Source organism: Primulina eburnea, chromosome 5 (assembly GCF_022965805.1).
Source record: "Primulina eburnea isolate SZY01 chromosome 5, ASM2296580v1, whole genome shotgun sequence".
NCBI lineage: Eukaryota > Viridiplantae > Streptophyta > Magnoliopsida > Lamiales > Gesneriaceae > Primulina > Primulina eburnea.
Genome location: NC_133105.1, coordinates 24874433 through 24900888, shown reverse-complemented (window position 1 = coordinate 24900888; position 26456 = coordinate 24874433). Strand labels below are relative to the sequence as shown.

The following is a 26456-nucleotide window of genomic DNA, read 5'->3' as shown; positions in this document are numbered from 1 at the left end:
ATTCTTAATAATTTTAATATTTAATTATATAAACTAACATCTCGTACATCGCATATATATACACAAGCAAATTTGTATGCTCAATTTAGTAAAATTCCCCAAAATGAATTTGTTGAATGAAAAAATTATGTATAATGTATGTATCTGTTTAACATATTAATTGTTTAATATAAAATATATAATTTATATGTTATTGTACCAATTTATTATGTTATTGTATCATGTAAATTCGATGACTTTTCAAATTTCAAATTTAAATTAGAATATGACCCCTTATTGAAATTAAAACCCCATTATTTTTATTACAATTTTTGTTTTGTACATAGTACATAAATTTATATGTGTATATGATATAATTGATAAACACATTATATCATTCATTGTCCAATACAAGCGTGTTCAGCCAAAATACAAAAATAACTCTTTTATTCAGTGTTTCATTGTTAAGCTCTATAAGTATATGAAAACAATAGACATTTCAGTTTGATAAACAGTCACGTTATGGAGAAAGTGAAACAGACTATCATACTTAATAATTTTAATCATTAATTAGAAAAAATAATTGTCCGTGCATCGCACGGGTGAAATACTAGTATATATATAAAAGCAGAGTTTTTATCAAAAATAGTAATTCCCGCCAAAATGTCAATTCTAAAAAAGGAAAGATATATCATGAATATTGAAATATGTGTACTGCAATAAATGATAACTTCAATTATTGCTTGCATTGATTATATCGATTTATTTAGTTCAAATTTGAATTTAATTTTTTTTATATTATTCAAATATAATTTATGTATTATATGATTTTTATTTTTTTATTTAAATTGAAACTAATCTCTATTGAAAACATAAACTATATTAAGCATCATGTCATTGCCATAGACTGACACAATCTAAAATTTTGATATATGATATTGATTATTAGCCAAAAAATAATCGACATGTATTGTATTTAAGAAAGTTTTTTAAATTCTATATATATATATATATATATATATATATATATATATAAAAGCAGAGTTTTTTGCCAAAAATAGTAATTTCCCGCCAAAATGTCATTTCTAAAAAAAGGAAAGATATATCATGGATATTGAAATATGTGTACTGCAATAAATGATAACTTCTTGGTTGCATTGATTATTTAGTTCAAATTTGAATTTAATTTATTTTTATATTAATTCAAATATAATTTATGTACTAAATGATTTTTTTTATTTAAATTGAAACTAATATCTATTGAAAACATAAACTACATTAAGCATCATGCCATTGACATAAGATAATACAATCTAAAATTTGATATATGATAGTGATTATTAGTCAAAAAATAATCGAGATGCATTGTATTTAAAAAAGTTTTTTAAAATTAGCGAAAAAATAGTTTTTGTTGAAAATTAATATTTAAAATGTGTGTATTGAATATTTAAATGTTGAATATTTGAATGTTGAAAATAAGAGTTGTAAATATTGAAAATTAGTGTGATGATGTAGGTAATGGTGTATTTTATTTTTGGATTATTTGTAAAAAGATTCTATAAATAGGCTCACCGTTTGTGAATAAATTCACAATTGAGTAGAGAGAAAAATATTATAAAGTGTGTAGTTTGGTAAATTTTGAGAGTTTGAGATTTTTATTTTTTAGCATAAATTTTTAGTTTTTCACAACAATTTTTATAATTATATTATTTTTTTAATTTAAATATCTATTTATTTTTCATTAATTTTTAATAATATCATTCCGGTCGACGGATTAAATGCTAGTTGGTAATATAAAAAAAGCCCCAAAAGGTGATATATAAAGAAATAGGGGTGGCAGCAAGGGTAGAAATGTAAGTGAAGCAAAGACTCCTGTGTTGGGTATGGGTGGGCGGAGAGAAATCGCATAAAAAAGAGATCGGAGAGAAGAAAGAGAGAACGGGGGAGCTTTAGCGGTTAGGGTTTTTCCAATTGATCCCATCACACAGCCTGACGTCATAGCTTTCTCTCCTCTCCCCTTTTCCTCTCCACAAAACCCTAAATTTCTATTCAAAATCTACTTCACCAATTCAATCTATCTTTGCGCGGGGCAAAGCTATTCATTTCCATGGGCGCTCAAGAGAAATCGCCAAACTCCAGCAGTTCCATGCAGGTCAGGATACTGATATGAAAGTTAAGCAAGGATTCTTGTGTTCTAACGAGTTTATCCGAAATTCCACCATGTGCTTTTATTTGACAAAGATGAATTTTCCCCTGTATTTTTTTTTTAATTTCCAGCTTCCAAGTGCATTTTAAGCTGCTCATTTAGCTAGTTTTTTGTTTAAATGGAGAAACATCTGGTTTGCTTATCCTAAATATTTGATTGTTTTCTGTTGATGTGGTACGTTTACCGTTACTTCCGTTGATTCTGTGTAGTTTTGGTTTATAAATGCCAGAGGCTACTGCTCCTAAGAATAAATTATTTGCTTTTGTCTGCAGCATATAAAGGAATTATAATCTCTTGATAACATCTCAGGGCTACTCACCTGTCGAACTTTCAAAATGTGGATCTAATCCACAATTTTGAGCTACAGTAGTTAGTTGTTAATCTCCAAGAACTAGTTTATATACTAGCATGTTGTGACTTTTTATTTAATCTAAGTGTCTGTATAATGCAATTACTATGATGAAATAATCTGGTCGAGCAAAAAAATGATTGGCAATTAGCCTAACATGCTTCATTGAGAATTGAATGGTTGTGGATATCTGTATGTTTTATGGGATTCATGGTAAGAAAAGGCATTTGTACGATATTATGGTCTTTCATCAGCATTCATGGGTAAGCTGTCAAAAGATGCAGGATGCACCTTTTGATATAGTCATACTTGACGATCATATAGCCATGTCTAGAATTTATTGGTATCATAATTGCGAGGTCGGCCAAGGAAAATATTTTATCCTGACAGCCTTGGACGCATGCTGGCTGTCTTGTTTCCTACACTCTTATGTGGTTAATAAAATACCACAAGGGCATTGAAGCTAACCTTTGCATATAAAGATATGGCAAGGTGTATCTCTGTAGTTAGAAGCGGGTCTTGGATGTAAGTCACACATATGTCCACACATCTTGATGTGCCTACAGGCACAATGTTTCAATTTCGCCTTAGTTTAAAGTATTGTGTTGCTGAAATGGAATATAGCCATGCTTCACTTGTGCATTATTGATTGTTTCTTTGTTGTTTAATGCTTTGTGAAGTCTATATTCATTACAAAATTTTATTCACATGTTTAAATTCTAAAAAACTATTCCTCAGTGTGCTGTGCGCCCATGCCTTAGTAAGACATGGCTCAGCATGTGCCTTAGTGTTCTTTGTCCTTAACAACTTTGCATCCTTCCTCTGCATCCATGGAAGATACGGCGTTTTACCATTTTTTCTACCTGCATCAATTGATTCGTAATATAAACTTAAAAATTGCTTTAATACATTCAGTTGTTTGTTACCTAATTAATATTTGTATACACGGAAATTTGTTCTCTCATACTTCACCTGTTTTTGTCTTTCTCTTAGCGAGTTAAAGTATATCGCCTGAATGAGGATGGGAAATGGGATGATCAAGGAACTGGCCATGTCACTGTTGATTATCTGGAGGTTTGACATCTTTGTGGTTCCTTTTGTCAAAAGTTTTTTCTTAACATTATAACATTCCAGTATGAGAGATAGAAACGTTGTCACTTGTGTTCCAGAGGTCTGAAGATGTGGGACTGTTTGTTATTGATGAGGAGGACAGTGAAACATTACTTTTACATCGAATCAGCTCTGATGATATTTATCATAAACAAGAAGGTATCTCTTATTATATTTATTTCCCTTTACGAAAGGAAAACTCATGCTTCTTCCGGTTTCTATGGATTATATTTGATCATATACCTTCAGATACAATCATTTCGTGGAGGGATCCTGAGTTCTCAACTGAATTGGCTCTTAGCTTCCAAGAGACTACCGGTTGCTCATATATATGGCTAGTATCAGATATATTTTATACCTGTTTTGTTTTTCCTTTCTCTTGCTATTTAATTTCAGTGTTTAGTTTATCTTATTTTGGTTCATATGCTTGTTTGTTTAGGGATCATATATGTAGTGCACAAAGGAATATGCACTTTAGCTCACTTACTGGTATGTGATGTTGATTTCTTGGTTTTTCTGTTAATTTATTTTATGCCTTCTCTTTACTCTCTTTGCTTCTCAAACTTTGGCCTTCGTACTAATCTAAGAGACAGCATGGTATAATGAAAACCTTATGTGTTTGAGAGGGCAGGGAAGAATATTAAAGCCATTTTTATTTTCCTTGTGAATGATTTAAAGTGAGACGAACAGCTATAGCCTATATGTTGGATTCTGAATTACAGTTCCTTTTTTCAATTAGTTGATCACCCACAATGGCAGCCTTATCAGATTTTGATCTCACTACACTATTGAAGCTTACATGTAGGCTTTAAGACTCAATTCACTTCTAACTATAGTTAGTCAGCTCTTATAGCGTCACTTATAAGTACCTGTGTTTTTTATAATCTGGAATTTTTGGAATGGATTCAGCCTTTTTTGTGAAAAATTTCAGTTTATAGCATATCCTGGCATAAATATATAGTTGTGATGCTCCATTTATGCTAAGCCATTTTTCAGATGAAACATACCACAACGTCGACAGCAAGCTGAGGGAGTTGCCTTCAGTTGAGCTGTCCACTCTTCCCTTGATACTTAAGGTACCTTCTGTTCTCCGGCATGTCCTTCCCAAAAAAAAAACACATGATTTTGTGGTTGTTTAGTTTTCTTTGTGGCTCTAGTGACACATGAAATTTACATATGTTAATGTACTCGAAGTTACTGCTAGGTTTCTTTTCTCTTTGCAGACAGTGGTTGAGAGTGGCATTGCTGATCAGATTCACGTTACCGAACTTATATTGCATGATGTAAGTACTCTGAGTAGATGACTTGGACATTATGTTTGTATTCATAGGGTTCTTTTAGGACAGTGTTTGTGTGTGGTGACTTTTGGTAGCACAATGCATATGTGATTGTTTTGTTGAACAAAGGCTTGCTTCAATTGTTATTTGGTTAATTTCTTATATTCCTCTTGTTCGGCTTTTGTTCTTTATCAAAGCAATCTCAACAGTTAGTTGCAGCGATCAAAATGGTCTTTGTTAGTGAATGACTTGGAGTTACTTTGTTGTTTTAAATTATAGTTCACCCTTTGTAGGGATTTGTGGATAGTTTCCTAGAATGAGCCGATGAAATAAATTATTGGATTAAATGGTTGATGATGTTCTTTTGCTCTTTTATTAATATTTTTGAACATCCAATTTCCGAGGATTAAGTTGTACTTCAATTTCTTAATTTTTTTATCTGTCATATTATTTGCTGGCAATATTAATTTTATTTTTCATCTTTGCTTGGCTCAAGTTATTAGTTGTTAATGGAACTGAAGCTCATCTGTGATGCAGCAAGATTTTTTTCGGAAGCTGATGGACTTGTTTAGGATGTGTGAAGACGTGGAAAACATAGACGGTCTTCGCTTGATTTTCAAAATTATCAGAGGAATCAGTAAATCTCATTGCTACTGCGTTTTGGCATGTTATTTCTTTTTTGTGGAAAAGTGTTTATCTAATAATGTTTTATGGACCTTGCAGTTTTATTGAACAGTCCTCAGATCTTTGAGAGAATATTTGGTGACGAGTTGATCATGGATATAATCGGCTGCTTTGAATGTATATCCTTTTTCTAATCCCAAATCCTCTCCTTCCCTCCAGTCTTATTACTTTTTTTTCCCAAGTAGATATCTGAGTTTCCCAAGGTTTTATTGATCTTGTCCTGTGGCTACATTTGTCGAGATAGGTGGTTAAATCCTATCATTGTTAATTGTATTTGTTTTTGATACGTTGTTTTCTATGTTGTAAGCTCTATTTTAAGGCTAGTCGTTTGGAATGTTATGTAGATATCACCCCAATCTTATGACTTGTATCGCTCTTGCCATTGTAAATGACCACATACTTATGTTAAATCTTACAATTACTCGTGTTGGTATCATGTGATGTTTTATTTTGAACATTGAAGTTTGTAGATTATGGGGGCTGATACAGTAAATATATTATTTTTCGCCCGTTGAAATTTTATATTAAATTGAATCATTAAGATTCTTTTTCTAACATCTTTTTCTCATTAATTACACTCTTTCATAGACTTTTGAACCTTTTCCCTCTGTTCAGCTTTATCTCCATGTATTATATAGTCATTGGTTACAGCTTTAATATGAACTGAAAGTTGTCTCCAAGGAACTGGAACACGATGAATCGTAAGTGCATGCCTACTCCACCATACTAGGAATGCATTAGGCATTACAATATTGTGTTGTTAGTGCATCCTGGATGTTTCGAGTGTTATCCTGGCTCTCTCTGTGGTTGCCACCTTTTTCTGTGTGTAATTGAATTGCTTCAAATTTTCTGCACAGATGATCCAGATGTACCTCGTGTTCAACATCGCAAGTTTCTAGAAGAGCATGTGGTATTTAAAGAGGTACACTTTCACTTGCTTCTTCATTCTGCCTTCCCTACCCTACCAGCATACCACGTAGAAGTGATAATGCAAATTTGCTGACAAGGATGTTGCTAATTAGTGCTGGGAGTTGAAGCGGTCCCTTAATATCTCCAATTCTGCTCACATGAGCTTGTTTCAGGCCATACCTATTAAAGATCCTGTAGTTCGTTCGAAAGTACATCAAACTTACAGAGTTAGTTATCTGAAGGTATACCTGTCAAATACAGATCGTATTTTCCATTTAGTTGCTTTAAAGAATTCTATTTACACCTTGAATTGCCTCTTCCAGGATGTGATTTGGCCTAGAGCTCTGGATGAAGCAATTACTGCTAATTTTAATTCTATTATTCATTCCAATAATGCAACTGTAAGACTATTTTCAAATTTCTTTGGCACTTCATATCTTTTTTGTTTTGTAAACCAATTTTATTTTGTTTGATTTTTTTGTTGTAGGTTGTTTCTCTGTTGAAAGATGATAACACTTTCATTAAGGAATTGTTTTCAAAGCTGAAGTCTCCTAATACTGAAATGGAAACAAAAAAAACTTTGGTAAACATTGATCCCTATTTAATCTTTTTGCACATATTTAAAGATTTAGCACGTTAATTATATGGCAAGTTGATGATGTGGAATGGTGACATCACTCATTCACCATGGCAACCATGATGTTTTAACTTGTAACTGGCCAATTTGCTCTCACTTCAAAAGTTTACCTTTTAAAATTCTCTTGGATATGCAGCCTGCTTAGAATTTGTATATTAGTTTTATATATCAACTAATCATTTTAATTTTGGTAGTGTTTTTGCTTCTCATTTGATCGTTTCTTATCAAAAAAAAGTTTTTGCTTCTCATTTGCAACTTTTTAGACCCTCCCATGCAGAATATGGCTATAATACAGTACAAGTTATTGTCCTTTATGGGGTTGTGTTGGAATAGCCGAATAACACTAGCATGTTTGCTTGTGGAAATAAACAGTTGCATATAATAGGATATTTTCTGTTTATTACCAAAATATGTTGGTTCAAATTGTGCCAGAGGTTGGTCCAATTTCAACATTTTAACTTGAAAAAATTTCCACGGGGAGCCTAATGCCATCGATTGTTCAAAAATAACAGCCCAAAAGATTAGAGATTGTTCCATGAATCAACTGTACTTGAAATATAATGAACTGATTTAAGTGACAGAGTCAAGTGCTATTTATATGGCAAAAAAGTTTGCAACAGGTGGAACATATGATTCCAAATAGCTCTTGGACTTTGTAATTGCTGTGTCTACACTCTACATACATCGAATAAGTTGTGACTTCACAACCTATTATCAAGCTTCTGGATTCTCAAATCCTAAGGAGTGTGTTGTATTCAATCTTGGAAATTTAATTACTTTTATTGACTTTTGTAGAGTTTAAAAGTTTAGAGGTATTGAACATAGACTTGTATTGAATTGTGATTTTTTCATATATTAAACATATTTACTTTTTAAATAAGTAAATTTATTTCAAAGTGAAGATGTTATTTATGTTAAATAATTATCAGTTCAAAAAAATTATATATAATATATATATATATATATATATATATATATATATATATATAAAGTACAAAATTTGCACCATTAATAAAAAAATTTGCAAATATCTACCAAAATCTTGTAAAAGTTTACGAAAGTCCATGTAATTTTGTTTACAAATATGTGAGATTCTATAAGAGTCAATAAAAATCTATCAAATCCACATAAATCTATCATTTAAAAAAAGTCATTAAATTTCTACATTGAATACACCCCACTAGGTTTCTATAATTTTGTATTGTGTAAAATCAGTTATTGCTATCTCGGGGTCCTTGGTGGGCCTGAATTTCCACTTCAGATTACCAGAGAGGAAACTGTAGATATTGGTTAGTTCAAATTTTTATGGGCTTGTAAATGACGAACTTTTTTGGAATGGAGCTTGCTTCTCAATTTGGACAAATAGCAAAAGTTATAATTGCAAAAGCAGTTGATTGAGTCTTTATCTTGCGGAAATGGTTTCCAAGAATGATGAATGTGCTATGTGGATTAAAATATTTTACAGGCATATGCTGCATATCGTGTGATTGCACTTACAAATGTTAAGCAGTGTCACAGAAGTTCTACCTTCAGTGAACGCCCATGTTTTGGTGATTTCTTCTTTTTCGTGCGACTGTTCTTCAACTCCCCAATGTAATCAATCGGGCTAGTGTCTTTAGAAACCTAAGCAAGGCATTTAGGGAAAATTGTTGTTTTTTTTTTATATTTGTATATGAAACTGAATTCATGTTATTATGCGCAATTGATATCCAATATGATTTTTGTTCTTGATGAGATGAATGTCTGAATCATTTTAATTTTTCCCTGTATTATAAGATTTATATTTAAGTGGTCAAGAGAGAACCTGGAGGCATAGGTGCATGAATCTTCCTGTCTCAACTCGAACCTTTAGAAACTAACATTGTTTGAGCACTTTATGTTGGCGTAGGTACACTTCTTACATGAATTTTGTACCTTAAGTAAGAGTTTACAAATGGTCCATCAGCTTCGTCTATTTAGGTAAGTTAAATATTATTATATCACTTGCTGTGCTTTTGGAATTTATTAAACACATTAAATATGTTCTAAATAGGGCAGTTTTAAAATTTCAGTGTAGTCTGCAAACATCTTTCTTCAACATGTTTTTGGTTTCTTTATGCTTCTAGGGATCTTGTCAGTGAAGGCATATTTGATATCGTGGCTGATGTCTTGCAAAGTGAAGACAAGAAGCTTGTATTGACTGGGTGATGAATTAAATCATTAGTTTAGGAACCTATTTTTTTTCCTCATCTCATTTAGGTCTTTGTTTTTGATAATATATCATGGTAAATTCTTGTGAACATGCAGAACAGACATCCTCATTCTTTTCCTAAATCAGGATCCAAATATTTTGCGTGGTTACGTGAGTCAGCAGGAAGGGGTTCTCTTTGGACTTCTTGTAAGTTATGAGATTGAATATTTAGTGTCGAGATTTCGTAAACTATGCAAATTTTTGGTACTTTTTAAGGTGGTGGATATCATGTTTTTGTGGGAAAATATTATTAGTGTTTTTATGTTGATTATTGCATCATCAATTCTCCTAATTAGGTGTTCGTCACAGGTTTTCTATATATATCTTTTGTGTTTTTAATAAGGATTAGAAGCTGTGTTGAAAATTTTAAAAAACTATAGGAAGGAAAAACGCTTGAAGTTTTATCTTTTTTTAATAAGTGTGTTAAACTTTGATAATTACAGCATCTTCTCAATTTGTAGGTGAAAAATATGTTAACAGATTTTGGAGATGATATGCATTGTCAATTTGTGGAGATTCTTCGTAGTCTTTTGGACTCTTATACATCTGGATCGCAGGTGCACTGCTTGATTCTCATTGAATACTGTCTCACCCTCCCTCTCACTCTCTCCTCAATTCCCCTGTGATCCTTTCTGTTTATCTAAAATATTGGTGTTCCTTGTCTTGTTCATGATTTAATTTTGTTGCAGCGAGATACTATTGTGGAAATTTTCTACGAGAAACACTTGGGACAAATAATTGATGTTATAACATCTTCATGCCCTCCAAACAGTGCTGGGGAAATTAGCAGTAAGTACACGGGCTCAGATGGAGGACCCAGAAATCAAAGTCATGTGAAGCCTGAAATACTATTGAGTATTTGTGACCTTCTATGCTTCTGTGTTTTGCACCATCCATATAGAATAAAGTAATTTCTCTGTTCCTTGCTTGATTTGTTTAGCTGTATATTTGACATTAGATTTCTTTTTGAACTTGTGCGCCGTTGTTTTCAGATGCAGTTTTCTTCTGAATAATGCGATTGATAAGATTTTGTATCTGACAAGAAGAAGAGAAAAGTATCTTATTATTGCCGCAGTTAGATTTGTGAGGACGCTTATTTCACGGAATGTAAGTTAACAGTTCTACCTTTCTAACTCTCATGAGTGATGTTTTCAAGAAAGAGATTCCATTGTATTGAAACTTTTTATTACCTTGGTGAGCAAAATTATGTGAAAAAGTTTACTAGCTTATATGCATACATTTATGTTATCATTTTTATTGTAAAGTTGTTTTCAGTATTTACTTATTTCTTGTTGACTTGCAACATTTCCTGATTATGTAGAGAACAAACCTTCAAGATATGTGATTGTTGTATTCAGTATTTACTTTTTTCTTGTTGACTTGCAAACCTTCAAAAGACGTGATTGATTAGTTTACTGCATTCATGCATGCGAAGTTTACTCACAGATTTCATAGATGACTATAATTTACATCTATTTCTTTCCTTCCGCGAATTTGACATTCTAATTATATGCCTTGATAAAAGAACCCTGTGCAAGGAGCAAATGAAATACGTTCTTAAAAGAATTTGAACTTGTTATGTTCGGCCTCTCCCCCTTGCGCTTATTAAGTAGACTGGTTCTAATGAAATTTTTTATGAGTGTGTGTTTGAAGTCTTCGTAAACTAGAGTCGCCACTGGAGTGTTTCTGCATTTCTTTGAACTACCAATTCACCAGTGATTGTTTACCATTTGTTGCAGGATGAGCATCTGATGAATCACTTTGTGAAGAATAACCTTTTCAAACCAATAGTGGATGTATTTGTTGCTAATGGGGATCGTTACAATCTTCTGAATTCTTCTGTTCTTGAACTATTTGAATATCTTCGGAAGGTGGGGGTTATATTCACATAAGTCATTTCATTTGCTCACATGACTGATGCATCCATCTGCTTGTAGCAATTATATTTCTGAAGCATATCTTCTGCAGGAGAACTTGAAGATATTACTCAGGTATTTAGTTGATACATTCTGGGACGAGTTGTCCAAATTTGAGGGTTTATCTTCAATTCAAGCTCTGAAAGTTAAATATGAGCAGGTAAGTTTTTACCTTGTCTGAGGATCCACCTACACTAAAATCATGTGATTATGATACATCATGCATTTACAGTCTCTAGAAAATGTGCGTACATCAAGTACTGACAATCTGCTAGACCAAAGAAAACGAACTGACGAGCGTGCTTTGGAGAAAGAAGAGGAGGATTATTTTAATGAGGGCAGGTTTGTGTTGCATTTACCACTGAATTACATTCTTGTTTGTAGAATGCAAACTGCATATGTTGGAAATTGGAATACTGATATTTCTGAGTGACAACGTGGATTCAAATCAGTGATGAAGAAGATTCAGCATCCGCACAAATGACAAGTGCGGAAAGATCCCAAATTCAAGCTTCAGTTGTAGCTAATGGGTCTGCACCTGGCCACCCATCACCCAGGTACTTTAAGGCTTCACTAGAGTTTTAAAGTTAACTTCGCAAGTAAATGTTTTGCTAAGTACACCTGTGCATGAAGGTCTGGTGGACTTGTTGATTACGATGATGATGAAGATGATGAGGAATATAGGCCGCCACCTCGAAAAATGACAGATGCATCTAATGATGACGAGGGAGTGCGAGAATTTCCCTTGAAACGTAAATCGGTTTCAAAGGAGGAGCCTGAGGCCAAAAGGTTGCAACGTTCTCCAAAAAGCTTAAAACCAAGGGAAGGTGTTTTCGCTGCCTTGTGCTCAACCCTTAGTCAGGCAGTACTACCCAGTAAGAAAACAGCCACTATTGCGTTCAACATTTCCCAGTTGGATGCGAACAAGAACTCTACTGAACCAAATCATGAAGAGAGAGGATATATTAAGTCGTCTGGCAATTGTCAAAATGTTGAAGTGGAAAACCACACGGACATGGAAGAAGCTTCTTCTAGAAGCTTCTCTGATAGTTTGCATGATTCTCCTGACAACAGGCAACGTGGGGATGACTTGCCTTTGCTACAATCAAAGTCCTCACCAGAAATGGCTGTGAGTGGATCTTGAGCTGCAATGAATGAGCTATTTTTGCCATACATGATAGTTTACTACTATTCAATTGTGGTGGGGTCCGAACGCATCAAATTTTCAAGAGAATTCGACCATATAAACAGTGAAGGGTACAAGCAAACAAAAAACCCTCGATTCTGAGAGAGGATACTGTACAGTACCATGCAAGCGTGCCGAAGGATGTGTGTTAAGTAGGCTGTTCTTGTTTAGGTTTCATTGGTTTCGGTTCAGTAATTGTGATGATGTAAGAATTTCATTAGCTATAGTTTTTGCTTCTCTAACTGTCCCTTCTGCTGAAGTCGATGTTACGTCTTAGTTTTATATGAATTATATATACATTTGATATAAGGTAGGCCAGTAATCTTATTCTGCATATGAGATTTGGATTTGGTACAAACTGGCAAATGGTAGGGACCCTGATGGAGGCCAGTTTTGTTTTCCATGTGTATTTCTTCGAGGAAATGTAGATTATGATAGTTGTCAGGAAGATTATGTTCATATGGTTTGGCTGAAGCCATGTAGCTATTTATATGGGAGTACCACTGAGATGATTTAGGCAAGAAGAAGATTTGATGTATGAAAGAAATAACTAATGGTTTCTCTTTATTTTTCTCTCATTCTCCTAACCTCCTTTGTATATCTTTCGTTTTTCTCAGTGGAATACATATACCTTTGCTGACTTAATGGTCACGTGGGAAACCTGATGGGTGAAATTAAAGGTGTGGCATGGATAGTTGCCCTGAGGTTCCGGTAGCAAGTAGCTTCATTTTTTGTCAAGATTGGTTCTTGTTTTGATCTAAAGTGGCTCTAAAATCCTTGGGGTTTGGAGCATCGGGGAAAAACGAAAAACTAGAAACATAACAAAACAAACTACTATTGATATCCTTGAAAGCTTAGGGTTCTATTGCGTCTTTATATCATATAATTTGATATTCGGGAACACACTTCAACAGATATTAGAAACATGACCAGAGAGTTCTTATTGTGTGAATTTTGGGGTGTTGGGTGAGGGGCTAATATTGTATTTGGAGGAAGTTTGTTTCTGTTGCTATTGTTGATTGATGCTCACTCGGATTTTGGCATGCTTGATGAGCATGTGGGCGAATTAATTGGGTTTATAGTTGTGAAAATTTGTGAGGGATGGATGAATTTTGGCGGTAAATAGAAACTAAACCGGACGCAACTGGGTTTGTGCCCTTTTGACTCGAAACGCAATACCCGGTTAGTTAGGTGTCAAAGTCTCACTTCTTTTCCTTTTTGAGAGAGAGAAACATAGTAGCCTCTTTTTTAGTGGGCTTGGCGTAGCTGCTTCCCCCACCAACAATCTATGATGATTTGATCTCACGAATGGTGGAAATGAGAATGTGGGGGGCGGGCGGCTATCATCTTCTTCCCTCACAAAAAGTCTAAACTCAACGCACCTTTTGCTCCTTGTCTTTATGTACATCAATTCCATCTTCTTGTGACCACCATTTGGTTGTTTCATCACTTGAGTTTTACGAAATATTTTAGCTGTGTTATTTTATTTATAAATCTTATATAATACATAACTAATTTATCTCATCTCATAAAATCAAACAAATGTTTGAGATTTTGTAAGCTCCAAATTCCCAGTCATTTGAGTAGTTGAAGTGATATGGGATGTATAGCAATAAAACGATTTTTTTTATTAAAAAAAATTCAAAATTAATCTTTTGACTTTGAATATGTTAAATTTGTCAATAAATAGCAAACTTTGAGCTAACAGCAAAGTCAAACCACGGATATTTCCAATTAATTAATGGCTAAGGATTTTGTTTTAATAATGGGAGTAGTTGATTGATTTTTTCTCAATAATTGTAGACACGTGATTGATGCTTATCATTAAAGTCTGCGCGCGCACACACACACCTTTGACAAGTCAGAGTTGCAATGTAGGAAATATTTAGATAGTCAACTATGACGAAAATACACTTTTATTATATATGAACGTTACTATCTTTGACAACAAACAGATCTGTCCTCAGTCCAAAACAAAATCAAAGATGGATTATTTGTCCTTGTTCAAGCTCCTACTGCTGCTCATCATCATCCTGCAGCGTTGTTCGGCCGCCGCCGCTTCTTCCTTCCCCAAAGAAGCCCTCCCCACTAAATCAGGCTATCTCACAGTCAACTCCAAAACTGGTTCTGCTATTTTCTACACTTTCTATGAATCTCAAAACGCCTCACTTTCTCAAACACCGATCCTCATCTGGCTTCAAGGTGGCCCCGGATGCTCCTCCATGCTAGCAAACTTCTTCGAACTCGGCCCATGGCTTATCAACCAAGACCTTTCACTTGAGTACAATCCAAGATCTTGGAATAGGATTTTTGGCCTTCTTTTCCTTGACAATCCAATCGGCACTGGCTTTAGCATTGCTGCTTCGCCTCAAGAGATTCCTAGAAACCAATATGATGTAGCTAAACACCTCTTCGTTGCAATACAAACGTTTATTGGCTTGGACAAGTCATTTAAAACTCGGCCAATTTACTTGACCGGCGAGAGTTATGCTGGGAAATACCTCCCAGCACTTGGATCTTACATAATAGAAATGAATGCCCGTTTGCCGAGGGACCGTAGGGTGAATTTGGGTGGTGTTTCCATAGGAAATGGATTGACTGATCCAGAAATTCAAGTACAAAATCATGCTGTCGTCTCTTACAATTTGGGTCTGATCAATGAAAAGCAAATGATCCTCTTGGAGAAACTTCAGTCGGAGGCGGTTGGATTTGTCAAAAATGGTAAGTGGAATGAGGCTGCAAATGCAAGAACTAAGGTGTTGAATACACTGACAAACATGACTGGTTTAGCCACTTTGTACGACTTCAGAAGGCTAACCCCTTACCCAAATCGTGTTGTGGTCAAGTTCTTGAACAATGTGGAGGCCAAGAAGGCATTGGGAGTCAAAGAATCAATGGTTTTCGAGCTGTGCAGTGCAGCTGTGGCGGATGCGTTGCACGATGATGTGATGAAGAGTGTGAAGCCTATGGTTGAGTTCTTGATCAAGAACACAAGAGTGCTGTTGTATCAAGGGCAGTGTGACTTAAGAGATGGTGTGGTGTCAACTTCGGACTGGGTAAAGACTATAAAATGGGAAGAAATGGGTAAGTTCTTGGAAGTGGAAAGGAAGATTTGGAGGATGGATGAGAATTTAGCAGGGTATGTGCAGAAATGGAAGAATTTGACCAATGTTGTAGTACTGAATGCTGGGCATCTCGTGCCTACTGATCAACCTTTGAATTCTCAAGTCATGATTGAAGATTGGCTGTTGGAAAAGGGACTGTTTGCTCCTTAGAACAGTAAAGGAAGAACCACTGATTCTAGATGACATTCGATTCTGTTGTTATGATAAGAAGTGAGATAGTTAATTCTTGCAAGTTTCCTAAACCGAGAATAAAAGGAGAGACTTTGGAAGGTTAATGCAATTTATTCCTTGTAACCTCGTAAAGTTCACTCCCATCCTCTCCTTCCTCAACCCCATGCATATGAATTATATTCAATTTCAGTATTTCTGGATTTTCATTCTCTCTTTTTAGCATGTAACTTGGCCGCGTGTTGGTTTCCATGTTAGAAGTAGATACATACAATAAAACATCACGATTAGGATCGGAAGCATATCAAAATGGCACAAACACAGCATACACACACACACGCATATCACGACATAAGTTGTGTAGGAAAAAACAAAAATGTACAAACATACTTAATAAATAATGGTGGATTGATTCACATAATTAGCCGGTATTTTGTTTTGGCATGGAAATTAGAGAAGTATCTTGATAGGGAAAATGTATACACATAAAACATGCTGATTCCGCCCGCTTCTGTTTTTTTTCATTTTCATCATTTTTCAAACATTTTGCAGTGGTGTCAAAAAAGAAGAGGGCCTCTACCAAATTTGGAGAGTTGCAATTTGCCTCCATCTCAATCGATATCATAATACACGGATCCAACTTTCTTTTAACTTTGATCACATGCTCCAGCCTGTCAGTTCGCCCAATCATACTCGTTAACGTGTAGGGAGCATACACAGCCTGTTGAGACATCGTGTTCTCGCACTCAAGACGCAGCGGAGGTTTAAAAATTTTTGTTTTTGGGCGTCGTGTGTTTAAAAACATTCATAAGACGTTTATGATTATTTCGCGTTCTTAACGCTGGACACAAACTATTCCGATGTTTAGGCAGATATAACTTTTCTTATAAATTCCTACGAACGGTTCTTCTCATTTGATCGCCCAATTAGGTCTACGATTAGAAGCATTGTCACTCGTTTCGATTGTACTAGAAATCGCAAGCTACTTGTGAGTTGAGACCGCAGCCTCCAAATTTCCAAAATTCGGAGTCGGTGCTGCGCGGCGTGGAAGAAAACACTTGGCCGAATTATTTATTCGAAAAAAACTTTGTGGCCGTGACTTTTACTTGAGAATTGGAGAGAATTTCCTTTTGTTTTGTATGCAAAAATTAGGTTATGTATTATGAGTCCTAGTAGTGTATATATAGAGTGAGACTACTAATCTAATTAGGAATTCATCTCCCACAAGAACTATAATAATTTCATTATATTTAAACTCTTATATAATTAATATATAATGTATTTATTAACCTTTAATAATACAGGACATAATAATATCATACATACATATTTTATATCATCGTATAAAATATATGCATATATATGTATATTGAATTAAATAACCATTATTTAATTTATAAATTAACTCATTGATTAATTTAATTCTAGACTCATCTATAATATTTATGGGAATTTGTACATGTTAGTAGTCACCACTACTAACACAATCATTTAATTTGTAAATTCCTAATTCACTAAATAAATGATTTTAAACTCATTATAACCCTGATCGACGATTCGAGAACGCCGATGTACCAAGGATACAAATTTTGTTCATATAATGAAAATTGAAAGTTTCGAAGATCAAAATTTTCATTTGTCAAATTTAGAACTTACCATATATGACAGTTACCATATTTGGCAGATGCCAGTTTTAGTGAACTCCTTCATAAGACAGGCAGTTCCACTCTCTTTCCTTATTTAGCAATCATGTCAACGTCCATTTGTTCCATCTTTTGAAATCACCTCATAAACTTCTTTATAAGCTTCTTGTTTGATCTCCATCAAACTATAGTCGCCAAATTCCAACTTCTTGAAATTTGATTATCTCAACGAGAACACAAAATCCGATAATTGTGTGACCCTCAATGCTCCAGGGATACAGCTAGCCGTGAGTTCACATCTTCATGTGATTTAGAATAACATTTATTCGTATTCTGGTTTACCCTAGTTAACCACATTCTTTCATCAGCTCCTCGATCAAGAATGTCAGAACTCATTTCTGATTGTACCCATCGGATCATGATAAGAGCGTCTAGTAGCATCGCCCTATGATCTCCTAGGTATCACTGATAGTGCCTGCAAGAACATTTAGTCATGGTTAGCGTACAGTACGGTCCCTTCAACACATATATCCCGATCGAATATGCAAACATTGGTATATCGAGAGTTGCATATGAATTCGATAACGACGGGATTTATCTTTGAGTACTAATAGTTTCATGGTATGTGCAACTACGAAAACAGATTTCCCTAAAGCACATTTCTTGCTCTGGCCAGAAACTCCTTGCACTATGAACTCATCATATCATAGGATATCTTCACCCGTAGGCGAACAGTAAATGCCCGACTACAATGCATTTGCTCTTACGTATTTCAAAAATACACCCAACATCGCCACCTGATGACAATCAAAAGAGTCGGTAAACGGATCAAAGTGAATGCTAGTACGTATAGACTTTACATTGTCCCGGATCAAAGGACTAATGATGTACAACCATAACTGCGAATTATTCCACTCGAAAATGAAAACCACTTGGATAGTCTGAGGGAGGGTTGTTCAGTGCATCATCATATGATCACTCATCTGTTTGAATGGACATCTCCATGCCCTTGCCAATGAAACATGACATTTCATCACAAATGCTAGTATCAAACTCGAGCGACCTTTATCCTTGTTTTAGGCGGATGATTCGACTGGGAACCTGTTTAGAATATACGGTACACTTCCTAATGAGTTCCATGATCTTACGTTCCGACGCAGACCTCGTGATACCTATTGTATATTCAAGGACTTTATCTATGCAGTTTGCATGAGTATACAGATAAGGTATAATGCCATAATCAAATGAAATCGTAAAATATTATTAAAATAAAGATTGTTTTACATTAGAGTCAATAAAAATTCGAACCATAAGTTGGCTTGCCGGGCACCTCATAAGGATGTAAAACTTCCAAAATAGATTTTCCATAGGGTGTTTAGTAGTGCAAGAGAATTTGACTTCTCCTTAACCTTGTTCCCGTTAAGTGTGCTTCTCCACAAACCTGAAAATCTGTTGGGGTCCTATCATATTTGTATTATAAGATCTCAAACTTTCTCTTAGTGGTTAATGAGAAGATGACCAAATTATTGCATTTATTTTATATCCAATTATGTTAATCTTCTGATTTACGATCTTGAGATTTGCAAAAGATTTTGTAATTTCAGCTTTCTTTTATCTTTTTTTTTATGGATAACCAATACTTATTAAATTATATCATAAATTTTTCTTTAAATTCTGATAAATTCCAATTTAATAAATCCATATTTCTACGGAGTGGCCTACGTCATCATAAACCGGCCCCAATCTCTCAACTCTTTGACCCGGCCCATGATCGTCGATTTGGCATGCGCCATCAAGACTCTGAGTTCTGATGATTCGGTCCGGATCATCATATTGTCTGGGACCGGGAGGGCCTTCTGCTCCGGCGTAGACCTGACGTCGGCGGAGGACGTGTTCAAGGGGGATTTCAAGGATATGGAGACCGACCCGGTCTACCAAATAGAGCGCTGCGCCAAACCCATCATCGGAGCGATCAACGGCTTCGCAGTCACGGCTGGTTTTGAGATTGCTTTGGCTTGTGATTTCTTGGTGGCTTCTAAACAAGCTAAATTTATCGATACCCATGCAAGGTACTAGATTTCCTACTTGTGTTCCAATGAAATTGCTGATTTGGTTGGTGGTATTGGCTGTTTAATTGATTGTTGAATCATCGAACTTATATCCAATCTTCACTAGTGTTGTTTCACAACTGAAGGGAGTTGCAAGTCTTGATTTTTATTCAGATGGATTTGAATTGATTTTGGGTATAATAAATAATCAGGTTTCTTTGTGACGTTAAATATTGTTTGTACCTTTTCAAGTGATTAATGGCTTAGCGCAGGTTTGGAATATTTCCTTCTTGGGGTCTGTCTCAGAAGCTTTCTCGCATAATAGGGCCGAATCGAGCTCGCGAAGTGTCTATGACAGCGATGCCTGTAACTGCTGAGCAAGCTGAAAGATGGGGTTTGGTTAATCATGTAGTAGAAGAAAGTGAAGTACTGAAGAAAGCTCGAGAAATTGCGGAATCCATGATTAAGAATAATCAAGACTTGGTGCTGAGGTATAAAGCAGTTATAAATGACGGGTTCAGAATGGATCTGGGTCATGCCCTTGCGTTGGAGAAGGTAACAAGTGTTTCTGCAGTTTCCTTTTGCTGCTATAATTTTTCTTTGATTTTAACCATTGCTTTGAAATTGAGTTGTATGTGAAAATGCTGGATTGGATTGTTATATATCATCATGATTTTGTTCACAGGAAAGGGCTCACCAATATTACGATGGAATGACTACTGATCAATTTAAGAAAATGCAAGAATTCATAGCCAGCCGGGGCTCAAAGAAACCATCTTCCAAGTTGTGAAATTTTGAGTGTTTTTATTGCAGATTATTAAAATGTTTAGTAAATAAATTTGGCGGATCCAGATACACAAATGCTTATTCATTATGCTCCTTCTGTACAGTGCTCATGTGATGGGAGGTAAATGAACTATTTTCTCTGAGTTTTGTGTAAGGTCTCATTTCTATTTAAGCTAGAAAGGTCATGGTATTGGTAACACACCTCCCTTGACTTGTAAATATTATTCACACGACAAGCTAATCTGGAACCTAAACATCCTCAAAACTGAGAAGGATCTTGAACAAGCAGAAACCAACCGGGGAATGGAGCTAAGGCTTTCTGTTGTTCGTTAAGCGAGAAGAAACAACAGATGGTGCAAAACCATGGATACAAAAACTTGATCCAGATCAAAACAAGGTCCAATGGCTACATCAGTAATAGTCGCTTTTGCGAAGCTGCTGAATGGCTTGGGAGTGAACGGAATTGGGAAGCTGATGGTAGCTTAATCTCTCCGTAACTCCAATTGCTCGTGAAATTTTCTTTGATAAAATCTCATTTGGGAAGTCCGGGTACTGCAACATGCCGGTGTTGTATGATGTCATCTCCTGTTTGCTGAGTAAGGTTCGGAATTGCTGAGGATAGTGTGGATCCATCCTTGAAAAAATTTATAAATATGTACATTAAACATAAGCAAATATCTTTACTTACATTGCATAATAAAGAGTAAAGTACACATACCCTACATTTCCATCCACAAAATCTGATGAAATCCTAGCAACCACCGCAAGTTCACCAACGATGATCTTCTTCACATAGATTAAACTGGCCTACAGCATTTTCTAGCTACAAGTAGATATATATCTTCCAAGAATCAACACCGTTGTCCCAGTACCAAGCCACACTACTCTTTTCCATTCACTTGAAACACGCATTGCAACTCATGCAATCTTTTTTGGTCACCGATTCGGCGTCTTTAAGTAAAAAAACCCAAGGCATTCCTTTTTTTGAAAAAATAAAAATGATGGCATGTACTGAACCCCTTCACCCTTACAATAACAACACCAGAAAAAAAAAAAGGACAACACCACCCTAAGCAGTACCATGGAACAAAACGATGGTTTCCTCCTATTCATGACTAGATCAAAAGGTTTCATGAACACATGCATACATATCAGTATTATCAACATGAGTGATGAAAAAAACAAAGTAACAAGCGTGCCTTAGATGAATTCCACGCAAGAACGGCGAAGAGATGGGCAACGGGGAAGCGCCGGAGAATTTTGTTGCAAGAAAAATGCTAAACCGAAGGCCCTTGTTGCTGAAAGCTCTGAAAACGAGAGGGGAAGGAGAGGGGAGGTGGTGTCGGCTGATATAATTATTAGGTTTAGGTTAATTGTAGTTTAGGTGATATATTATAGATGACGTATGTTTAAAGTTAATAGTGTTGTAGGGGAGTAAAAAAAATTCTTTTCGGTGATACCTTGTCACTTATGTACCATTTATTGTCCTTGTCTCTGTGGGGTTCTGAGTCAAAAGATATGCTGCCATACAAGAGTCCATTTGATGGTTTTTCCTTGAGACTTGATAAAACTTCATTTATCCTTACTTAAAGCATCGTCGTCCGTTTTCATTATAAATTTGGCAGACAATATTTTTGTCTGTTCAAATAGAAAACATGAAGCCATCAACAGGGAGAAATAAAGTTTAGTGAATTGTATTCACAAGAAGTATTTCACTTGAAATATAAAACAAACTAACCTACTGCATCCAATAATGAGGACTCACTTACTCTCCATATAATCCTAGGACTTGATTTTGCCAATTTATTCAAATAAATTCTCAATCATACCTAACTCGCTAACTTTTCATAACTTAATCAAAATAATCCCCGTCATAGCTAAATTGCGAAGGGTTCTCCTCAAGATAGTGCAAAGATATCTGTAACTTGATAACTCGAAATAGGCCCTTGGTTGAAACGTCTACCACCTGATGTGCGGTTAGAACAAATGAAGTATGGATCATTCTTTTTCAAGCTTTTCTTTTATCAATTGTCAACATCACACCATGCTTAGTTCTATCACGTAGAACAGAATTATGAGCACTCATGATGGCAAACTTCTCATCAAGTGAAGACTTACTTGCACATTTTGTTCTTCTAGAATTCTTTCCAGCCAAAGATCCCCACACACTCCTTGAGTCAGCGATCTAAATTCAACTTTTGCACTACTTCTAGCAATGGCATTTTGTTTTCTCCTCCGACAAATGACTTTAACTGTCCCGTTAAATGAACAGTACCCTAAAGTTGACCTTCATCAGTAACTTAACCTGTCCAATTGGCATTTGTATATACTTAAATTTCCCTTTTATTCATTTCCTCTATTCTTTCAGATACTTAAGATCGTCCAAGCTTCATATCAACTTCTATTGGAATGTTCAATGGTTATCTACACTCGTCCCAATTTTTTGCAAGAGATCTTCGATGTACTTTCATTGAGACACTACAATACCATCCTTCGACCTGCTACTTCCATTCTAGAAAATGCCTCGACTGGCCCAAATCATTAACCTCAAACTCCTTGGCTATACTTCAATCTGCTCACCAAATGTGTGTTTGTTGTATGTTGTCCAACTCAGAAAGATTACAAATGTTACAAGACAAAACAGCTGAAAACAAAAGAGGACTCTACTCTGTCACATAGTATGACTTTGAACATAGACAAAATCAACCAATAGAACCTGTGCAGCCTATCAGGTAATTCTTCATCTCCTTCAGCTATTCACACAAAATTTGTGCTATTACTGATCAAAATGCTGAAATATGAGTTTCATGCATCTAGACACAAAATTAGGTAATACACATCAAAATTCATGCATTTCTAAAGCTTTGAACACATACTTTCAGATATCGAAGCAGCAACCACTAACGGTTAAGACAGATCTTGCGCGAACACAGTTACTAGCACTAATAACTAGTGTAAGAGTGAAGTGGGCTACCAGTTCATCAGCCACAGTTTTGCTCAATTGGTGATTTTGCTCTCTCTGACGACGCAAACACAAACACAAACAAAAAATATTACATACTGTTAGAGAGAACTTTTTGGTCAGGTAATGCCGGTGATGTAAAGGGATTAAATCAACAGCACATATAACAGTCTCCATCTATGATAGCAGGTGGTAGTCAAAGAAAATGTGAATTATTAACCTCGTTCACATAACACAAGGATAAGAAAATTCCGGCACCATAATTACTCAAGTTGCATATTGGTTGAGTAGACTATTTGAGGCATAATATACGATATCAATCATTTTACACATTGCCACCAACATAATGCATAAATGGCTTGCAACTCTAAATATAAATCATAGTAATTAGAAACACAAGGTGCACTAGAGCTTAAACGTAGAGCCTAGGCACAAGGTGAGACACACACCTTATTTAAGTGAAGATCCCTAAACAACAGTAGGCTGGAATCTAAATATTTGAAGAGAATTTGATCACACAAAATGCATTATGTACTTTACAAATTATTAAAGAATAGTAAAACAAAATTCATAAGTATGTAAGTGAAAATATATGTTCATTTCCTTGCTTCAATTGCTGATTTACTATTTCCACATAGAATTGTGTGCATAGAAGGGACTTGAGCCTTTAAAGTGCACCAAGATTTATGCTTTACGATTGAGGCACGAACTTCATTAAAGGACAATGCTTTACCTTGAGTCGTGACAGAAAGGCAAAGCCTTGACAATCTTAACTCTAGGCACAAGCCTTGTGGCCTTCAGTATGATACAAACATATATCTAATCCCACTTTCACAAAACTCTTAATATAGAACATTTGAATTTCAGAATCCAAAAAATAATACAACCAAAAAAAAATACGCTTGCATGGAGATATAATTGGTGTGTGAGTTTTATTAATGCAATCAACTTTAATGCATTCCACAGTAGACATTTTAATGATCAATGTAGCATCAGTCATAAATGTCAACTCACAAAAATCAACTATTCCTGCCTCTCAAAAGTCATTTATTTGCCATGTGTTCTAATTTCTCTTGGGAACTATGGATCTTAGGAACAAATATTTCTCAAAGAATTAACGCATTTTAAGACCAAAGAGATGCAAAAACATGTACTAATGAAAGTGTCCATTAAAGATTGCTCCCTTCCAACTCTTAGAATTAATTAGCCTCACTTCTCTTCAATGAGGACTGTTGAATATCACTAAATAAATATATTCACTATAGAATCATGAAGTGTCATAGGAATCAGTCAGAACTTATTGCTATCAGGAACACCATGCCAGTGTCTTTCTAAAAAATCCATATAATCTTTGATAACATCAATTAACAATATCATGCCTCCTAATCACCTGCTCAAGAACAGCACATCATACACCAACATGTCTGTGTGAGTCTATGAATGTGTGTTTATATAAGTGATCTAAAACCTTTTTTTTTCCAACCAAAATCATCTTTTTCAGTTTGCGCTCTTGAGATTATACGGATTGATAACGAGTTGCGACTAGCAATAACCTACAGACATTGAAGGAATATAACTAAAATTCACCAATCAACTTGACTAATAAAGAATTTGAACCCAATATAAATCATCTGGTAAGCAAATAACGTGATGGGCTGAATTTTTACTAACAACCGAACTCAATCGAATCCCACTAGAATTTTGGTTCGCCCCAACTTCATGGAGGTATCCTTTCCTATCAAACCATACAATAAACCTACTAAACAAAATTTGAACAGTGCAAGAGTTGATTGCATGAAGGAATATTGATAAATTCCCTGCAAGACAAACTAATATTATATCATGAGGTGAATAATTCAATGAATGAAACATTACTATTGTTATAACTTATAAGTGAGCCTTTTAACTCATCATGCTACTTTCATATTATTTTGACGTTCAAACACGATGTGATATGTTATGGGTACACATTAAAAGGATTTGGCTATTAAATTTAATTTCTTAAGTTGAATTCGCGATGTCAGAAGCACTGTTGAAAAGAAGAAGCTGGCAAATTACCGCCTGATTCAGATTAGCCCTCCATGACAAGCTTTACATCTTCTGATTTCATGGAAGATGTGACATAAACTACAAATTCTGACAAAGAACCACCCATTCCAAACGCATCTCTCTGTATGAAGTCAGAAAAGATTCATTTACATCTTTCCATCAAAAAAATCATAATCAAAATCTTTACCAATTGGCTGGCTATTTCACCAGGCAAATGGAACATAAATTGGATATAAACAACTGAAATGGTAACATTTTATCATTATTTTTTCAAAGGAAAAAATTCATAGACCCATTTAAAAATCTATAACAAATGGAACATAAATTTAATATAAACAACTGAAATGATATCGAAGAAGACGAAATCTGATCATGTCATCGAGCTGAAGGCGGGACTTGATGGCCTGAAAAGTGTTGGATTGGAAATCAGTAATAGTGATTTGTAGAGAAGCTGAATCACTCTGCAAGGGGATGCACATGAAATAGAAAGGGCTCAAGTGAGGTACCAGAACAACTTTGTTTCTTTCACCTAGAATGTTAGAAGCCGTTTATTGCCACCTCTTGGCATCGACGATTACAACTCGCCCTCTTGAACCTAGGCGTCACATGATAATCCAACCTTTTATAAAAAAAAAATTATAAAAAAGAGGTTTAAGACCTCAATTACTTAAAAAAATTAAATAAAAAGATAAATCGAGTTCAAAACCCCGACCCCTTAAAAATATATATTTTTTTTAAAAGGGGAGTCAAGGTTTAAGACCAGCCCTTCATAAAAATATTAAATAAAAAGAAAAGTAGAGTTCAAGAATCCGACTCCTTATAAATAAATTGAAAAAAAAAAAACAGGAGACGAGGTTTAACATCATGTCCCCTCATAAAAAATTAAACAAAAAAAGAAATCGAGTTCAAGACCTTGGCCCCTTATGAAGAATTTTTTTAAAAAAGTGGAGCCGAGTTTAAGACACTAGCCTTCATAAAAAATGAGAGAGAAGTCGAGGTTCAAGACCTCAGCCCCTCATAAAAAATAAACCAAAAGAGAAGTCAAGCTCAAGACCTCGACCTTATAAATAATTTTTTTAAAAAAAGAGAGGAGCCGAGGTTCATGACCTTTGCTTCTAATAAAATATTTTTTTTAGAAAAAAAAGTTGTCGAGGTTGAAAACACCGTCCTCTAAAAAAAATAAAAATTAGAA

The 26456-nt window shown here is 35.0% G+C and overlaps 3 protein-coding genes and 2 long non-coding RNA genes across 6 annotated transcripts; 3 read left to right on the top strand and 2 right to left on the bottom strand.

Annotated features, from left to right (window-relative positions):
- Nucleotides 1-1818: 1818 nt before the first annotated feature.
- Nucleotides 1819-13070, top strand: LOC140833115 (uncharacterized). Of its 2 annotated transcripts, none has more exons than XM_073197549.1 (24): nt 1819-2131; nt 3528-3608; nt 3704-3803; nt 3894-3978; nt 4084-4133; nt 4641-4720; nt 4868-4927; nt 5459-5558; nt 5645-5722; nt 6463-6527; nt 6688-6756; nt 6838-6915; nt 7002-7097; nt 9040-9110; nt 9257-9334; nt 9438-9528; nt 9843-9938; nt 10071-10288; nt 10374-10488; nt 11121-11252; nt 11350-11457; nt 11530-11639; nt 11750-11854; nt 11931-13070. In XM_073197549.1, the coding sequence occupies exons 1-24, from the start codon at nt 2087-2089 to the stop codon at nt 12439-12441; spliced, it is 2622 nt and encodes an 873-aa protein (XP_073053650.1). In that variant the 5' UTR covers nt 1819-2086; the 3' UTR covers nt 12442-13070. The 2 variants fall into 2 exon arrangements, with proteins under 2 accessions (XP_073053650.1, XP_073053649.1); XM_073197548.1 differs by having other exon boundaries at nt 6628-6756.
- Nucleotides 13071-14416: 1346 nt separating this feature from the next.
- On the top strand, nt 14417-15920 carry LOC140833114 (serine carboxypeptidase-like 50). Its single transcript, XM_073197547.1, has one exon. The coding sequence runs from the start codon at nt 14469-14471 to the stop codon at nt 15756-15758; it is 1290 nt and encodes a 429-aa protein (XP_073053648.1). The 5' UTR covers nt 14417-14468; the 3' UTR covers nt 15759-15920.
- Nucleotides 15921-19133: 3213 nt separating this feature from the next.
- LOC140833116 (probable enoyl-CoA hydratase 1, peroxisomal) lies at nt 19134-20396 on the top strand. Its single transcript, XM_073197550.1, has 3 exons — nt 19134-19488; nt 19740-20022; nt 20153-20396. Exons 1-3 carry the CDS (start codon nt 19187-19189, stop codon nt 20255-20257), a joined length of 690 nt encoding a protein of 229 aa, XP_073053651.1. The 5' UTR covers nt 19134-19186; the 3' UTR covers nt 20258-20396.
- LOC140833119 (uncharacterized) lies at nt 20260-21829 on the bottom strand. The gene is made up of 2 exons (XR_012118295.1): nt 20972-21829; nt 20260-20887 (listed from the first exon to the last, which is right to left on the bottom strand). It is a non-coding gene; the product is annotated as an uncharacterized lncRNA (long non-coding RNA).
- Nucleotides 21830-25497: 3668 nt separating this feature from the next.
- On the bottom strand, nt 25498-25851 carry LOC140831797 (uncharacterized). The gene is made up of 2 exons (XR_012117946.1): nt 25771-25851; nt 25498-25668 (listed from the first exon to the last, which is right to left on the bottom strand). It is a non-coding gene; the product is annotated as an uncharacterized lncRNA (long non-coding RNA).
- Nucleotides 25852-26456: the final 605 nt, after the last annotated feature.

Excerpts from the sequence above, each read along its gene's own strand:
- LOC140833115 (XM_073197548.1), top strand. The coding sequence starts at position 2,087 with ATGGGCGCTCAAGAGAAATCGCCAAACTCCAGCAGTTCCATGCAG. Across the intron at positions 9,111-9,256 it reads CATCAGCTTCGTCTATTTAG|GGATCTTGTCAGTGAAGGCA; the intron begins GTAAGTTAAATA and ends TTATGCTTCTAG. Across the intron at positions 9,529-9,842 it reads GGGTTCTCTTTGGACTTCTT|GTGAAAAATATGTTAACAGA; the intron begins GTAAGTTATGAG and ends CTCAATTTGTAG.
- LOC140833114 (XM_073197547.1), top strand. The coding sequence starts at position 14,469 with ATGGATTATTTGTCCTTGTTCAAGCTCCTACTGCTGCTCATCATCATC.
- LOC140833116 (XM_073197550.1), top strand. The coding sequence starts at position 19,187 with ATGATCGTCGATTTGGCATGCGCCATCAAGACTCTGAGTTCTGATGAT. Across the intron at positions 19,489-19,739 it reads TTTATCGATACCCATGCAAG|GTTTGGAATATTTCCTTCTT; the intron begins GTACTAGATTTC and ends GGCTTAGCGCAG. Across the intron at positions 20,023-20,152 it reads ATGCCCTTGCGTTGGAGAAG|GAAAGGGCTCACCAATATTA; the intron begins GTAACAAGTGTT and ends TTTTGTTCACAG.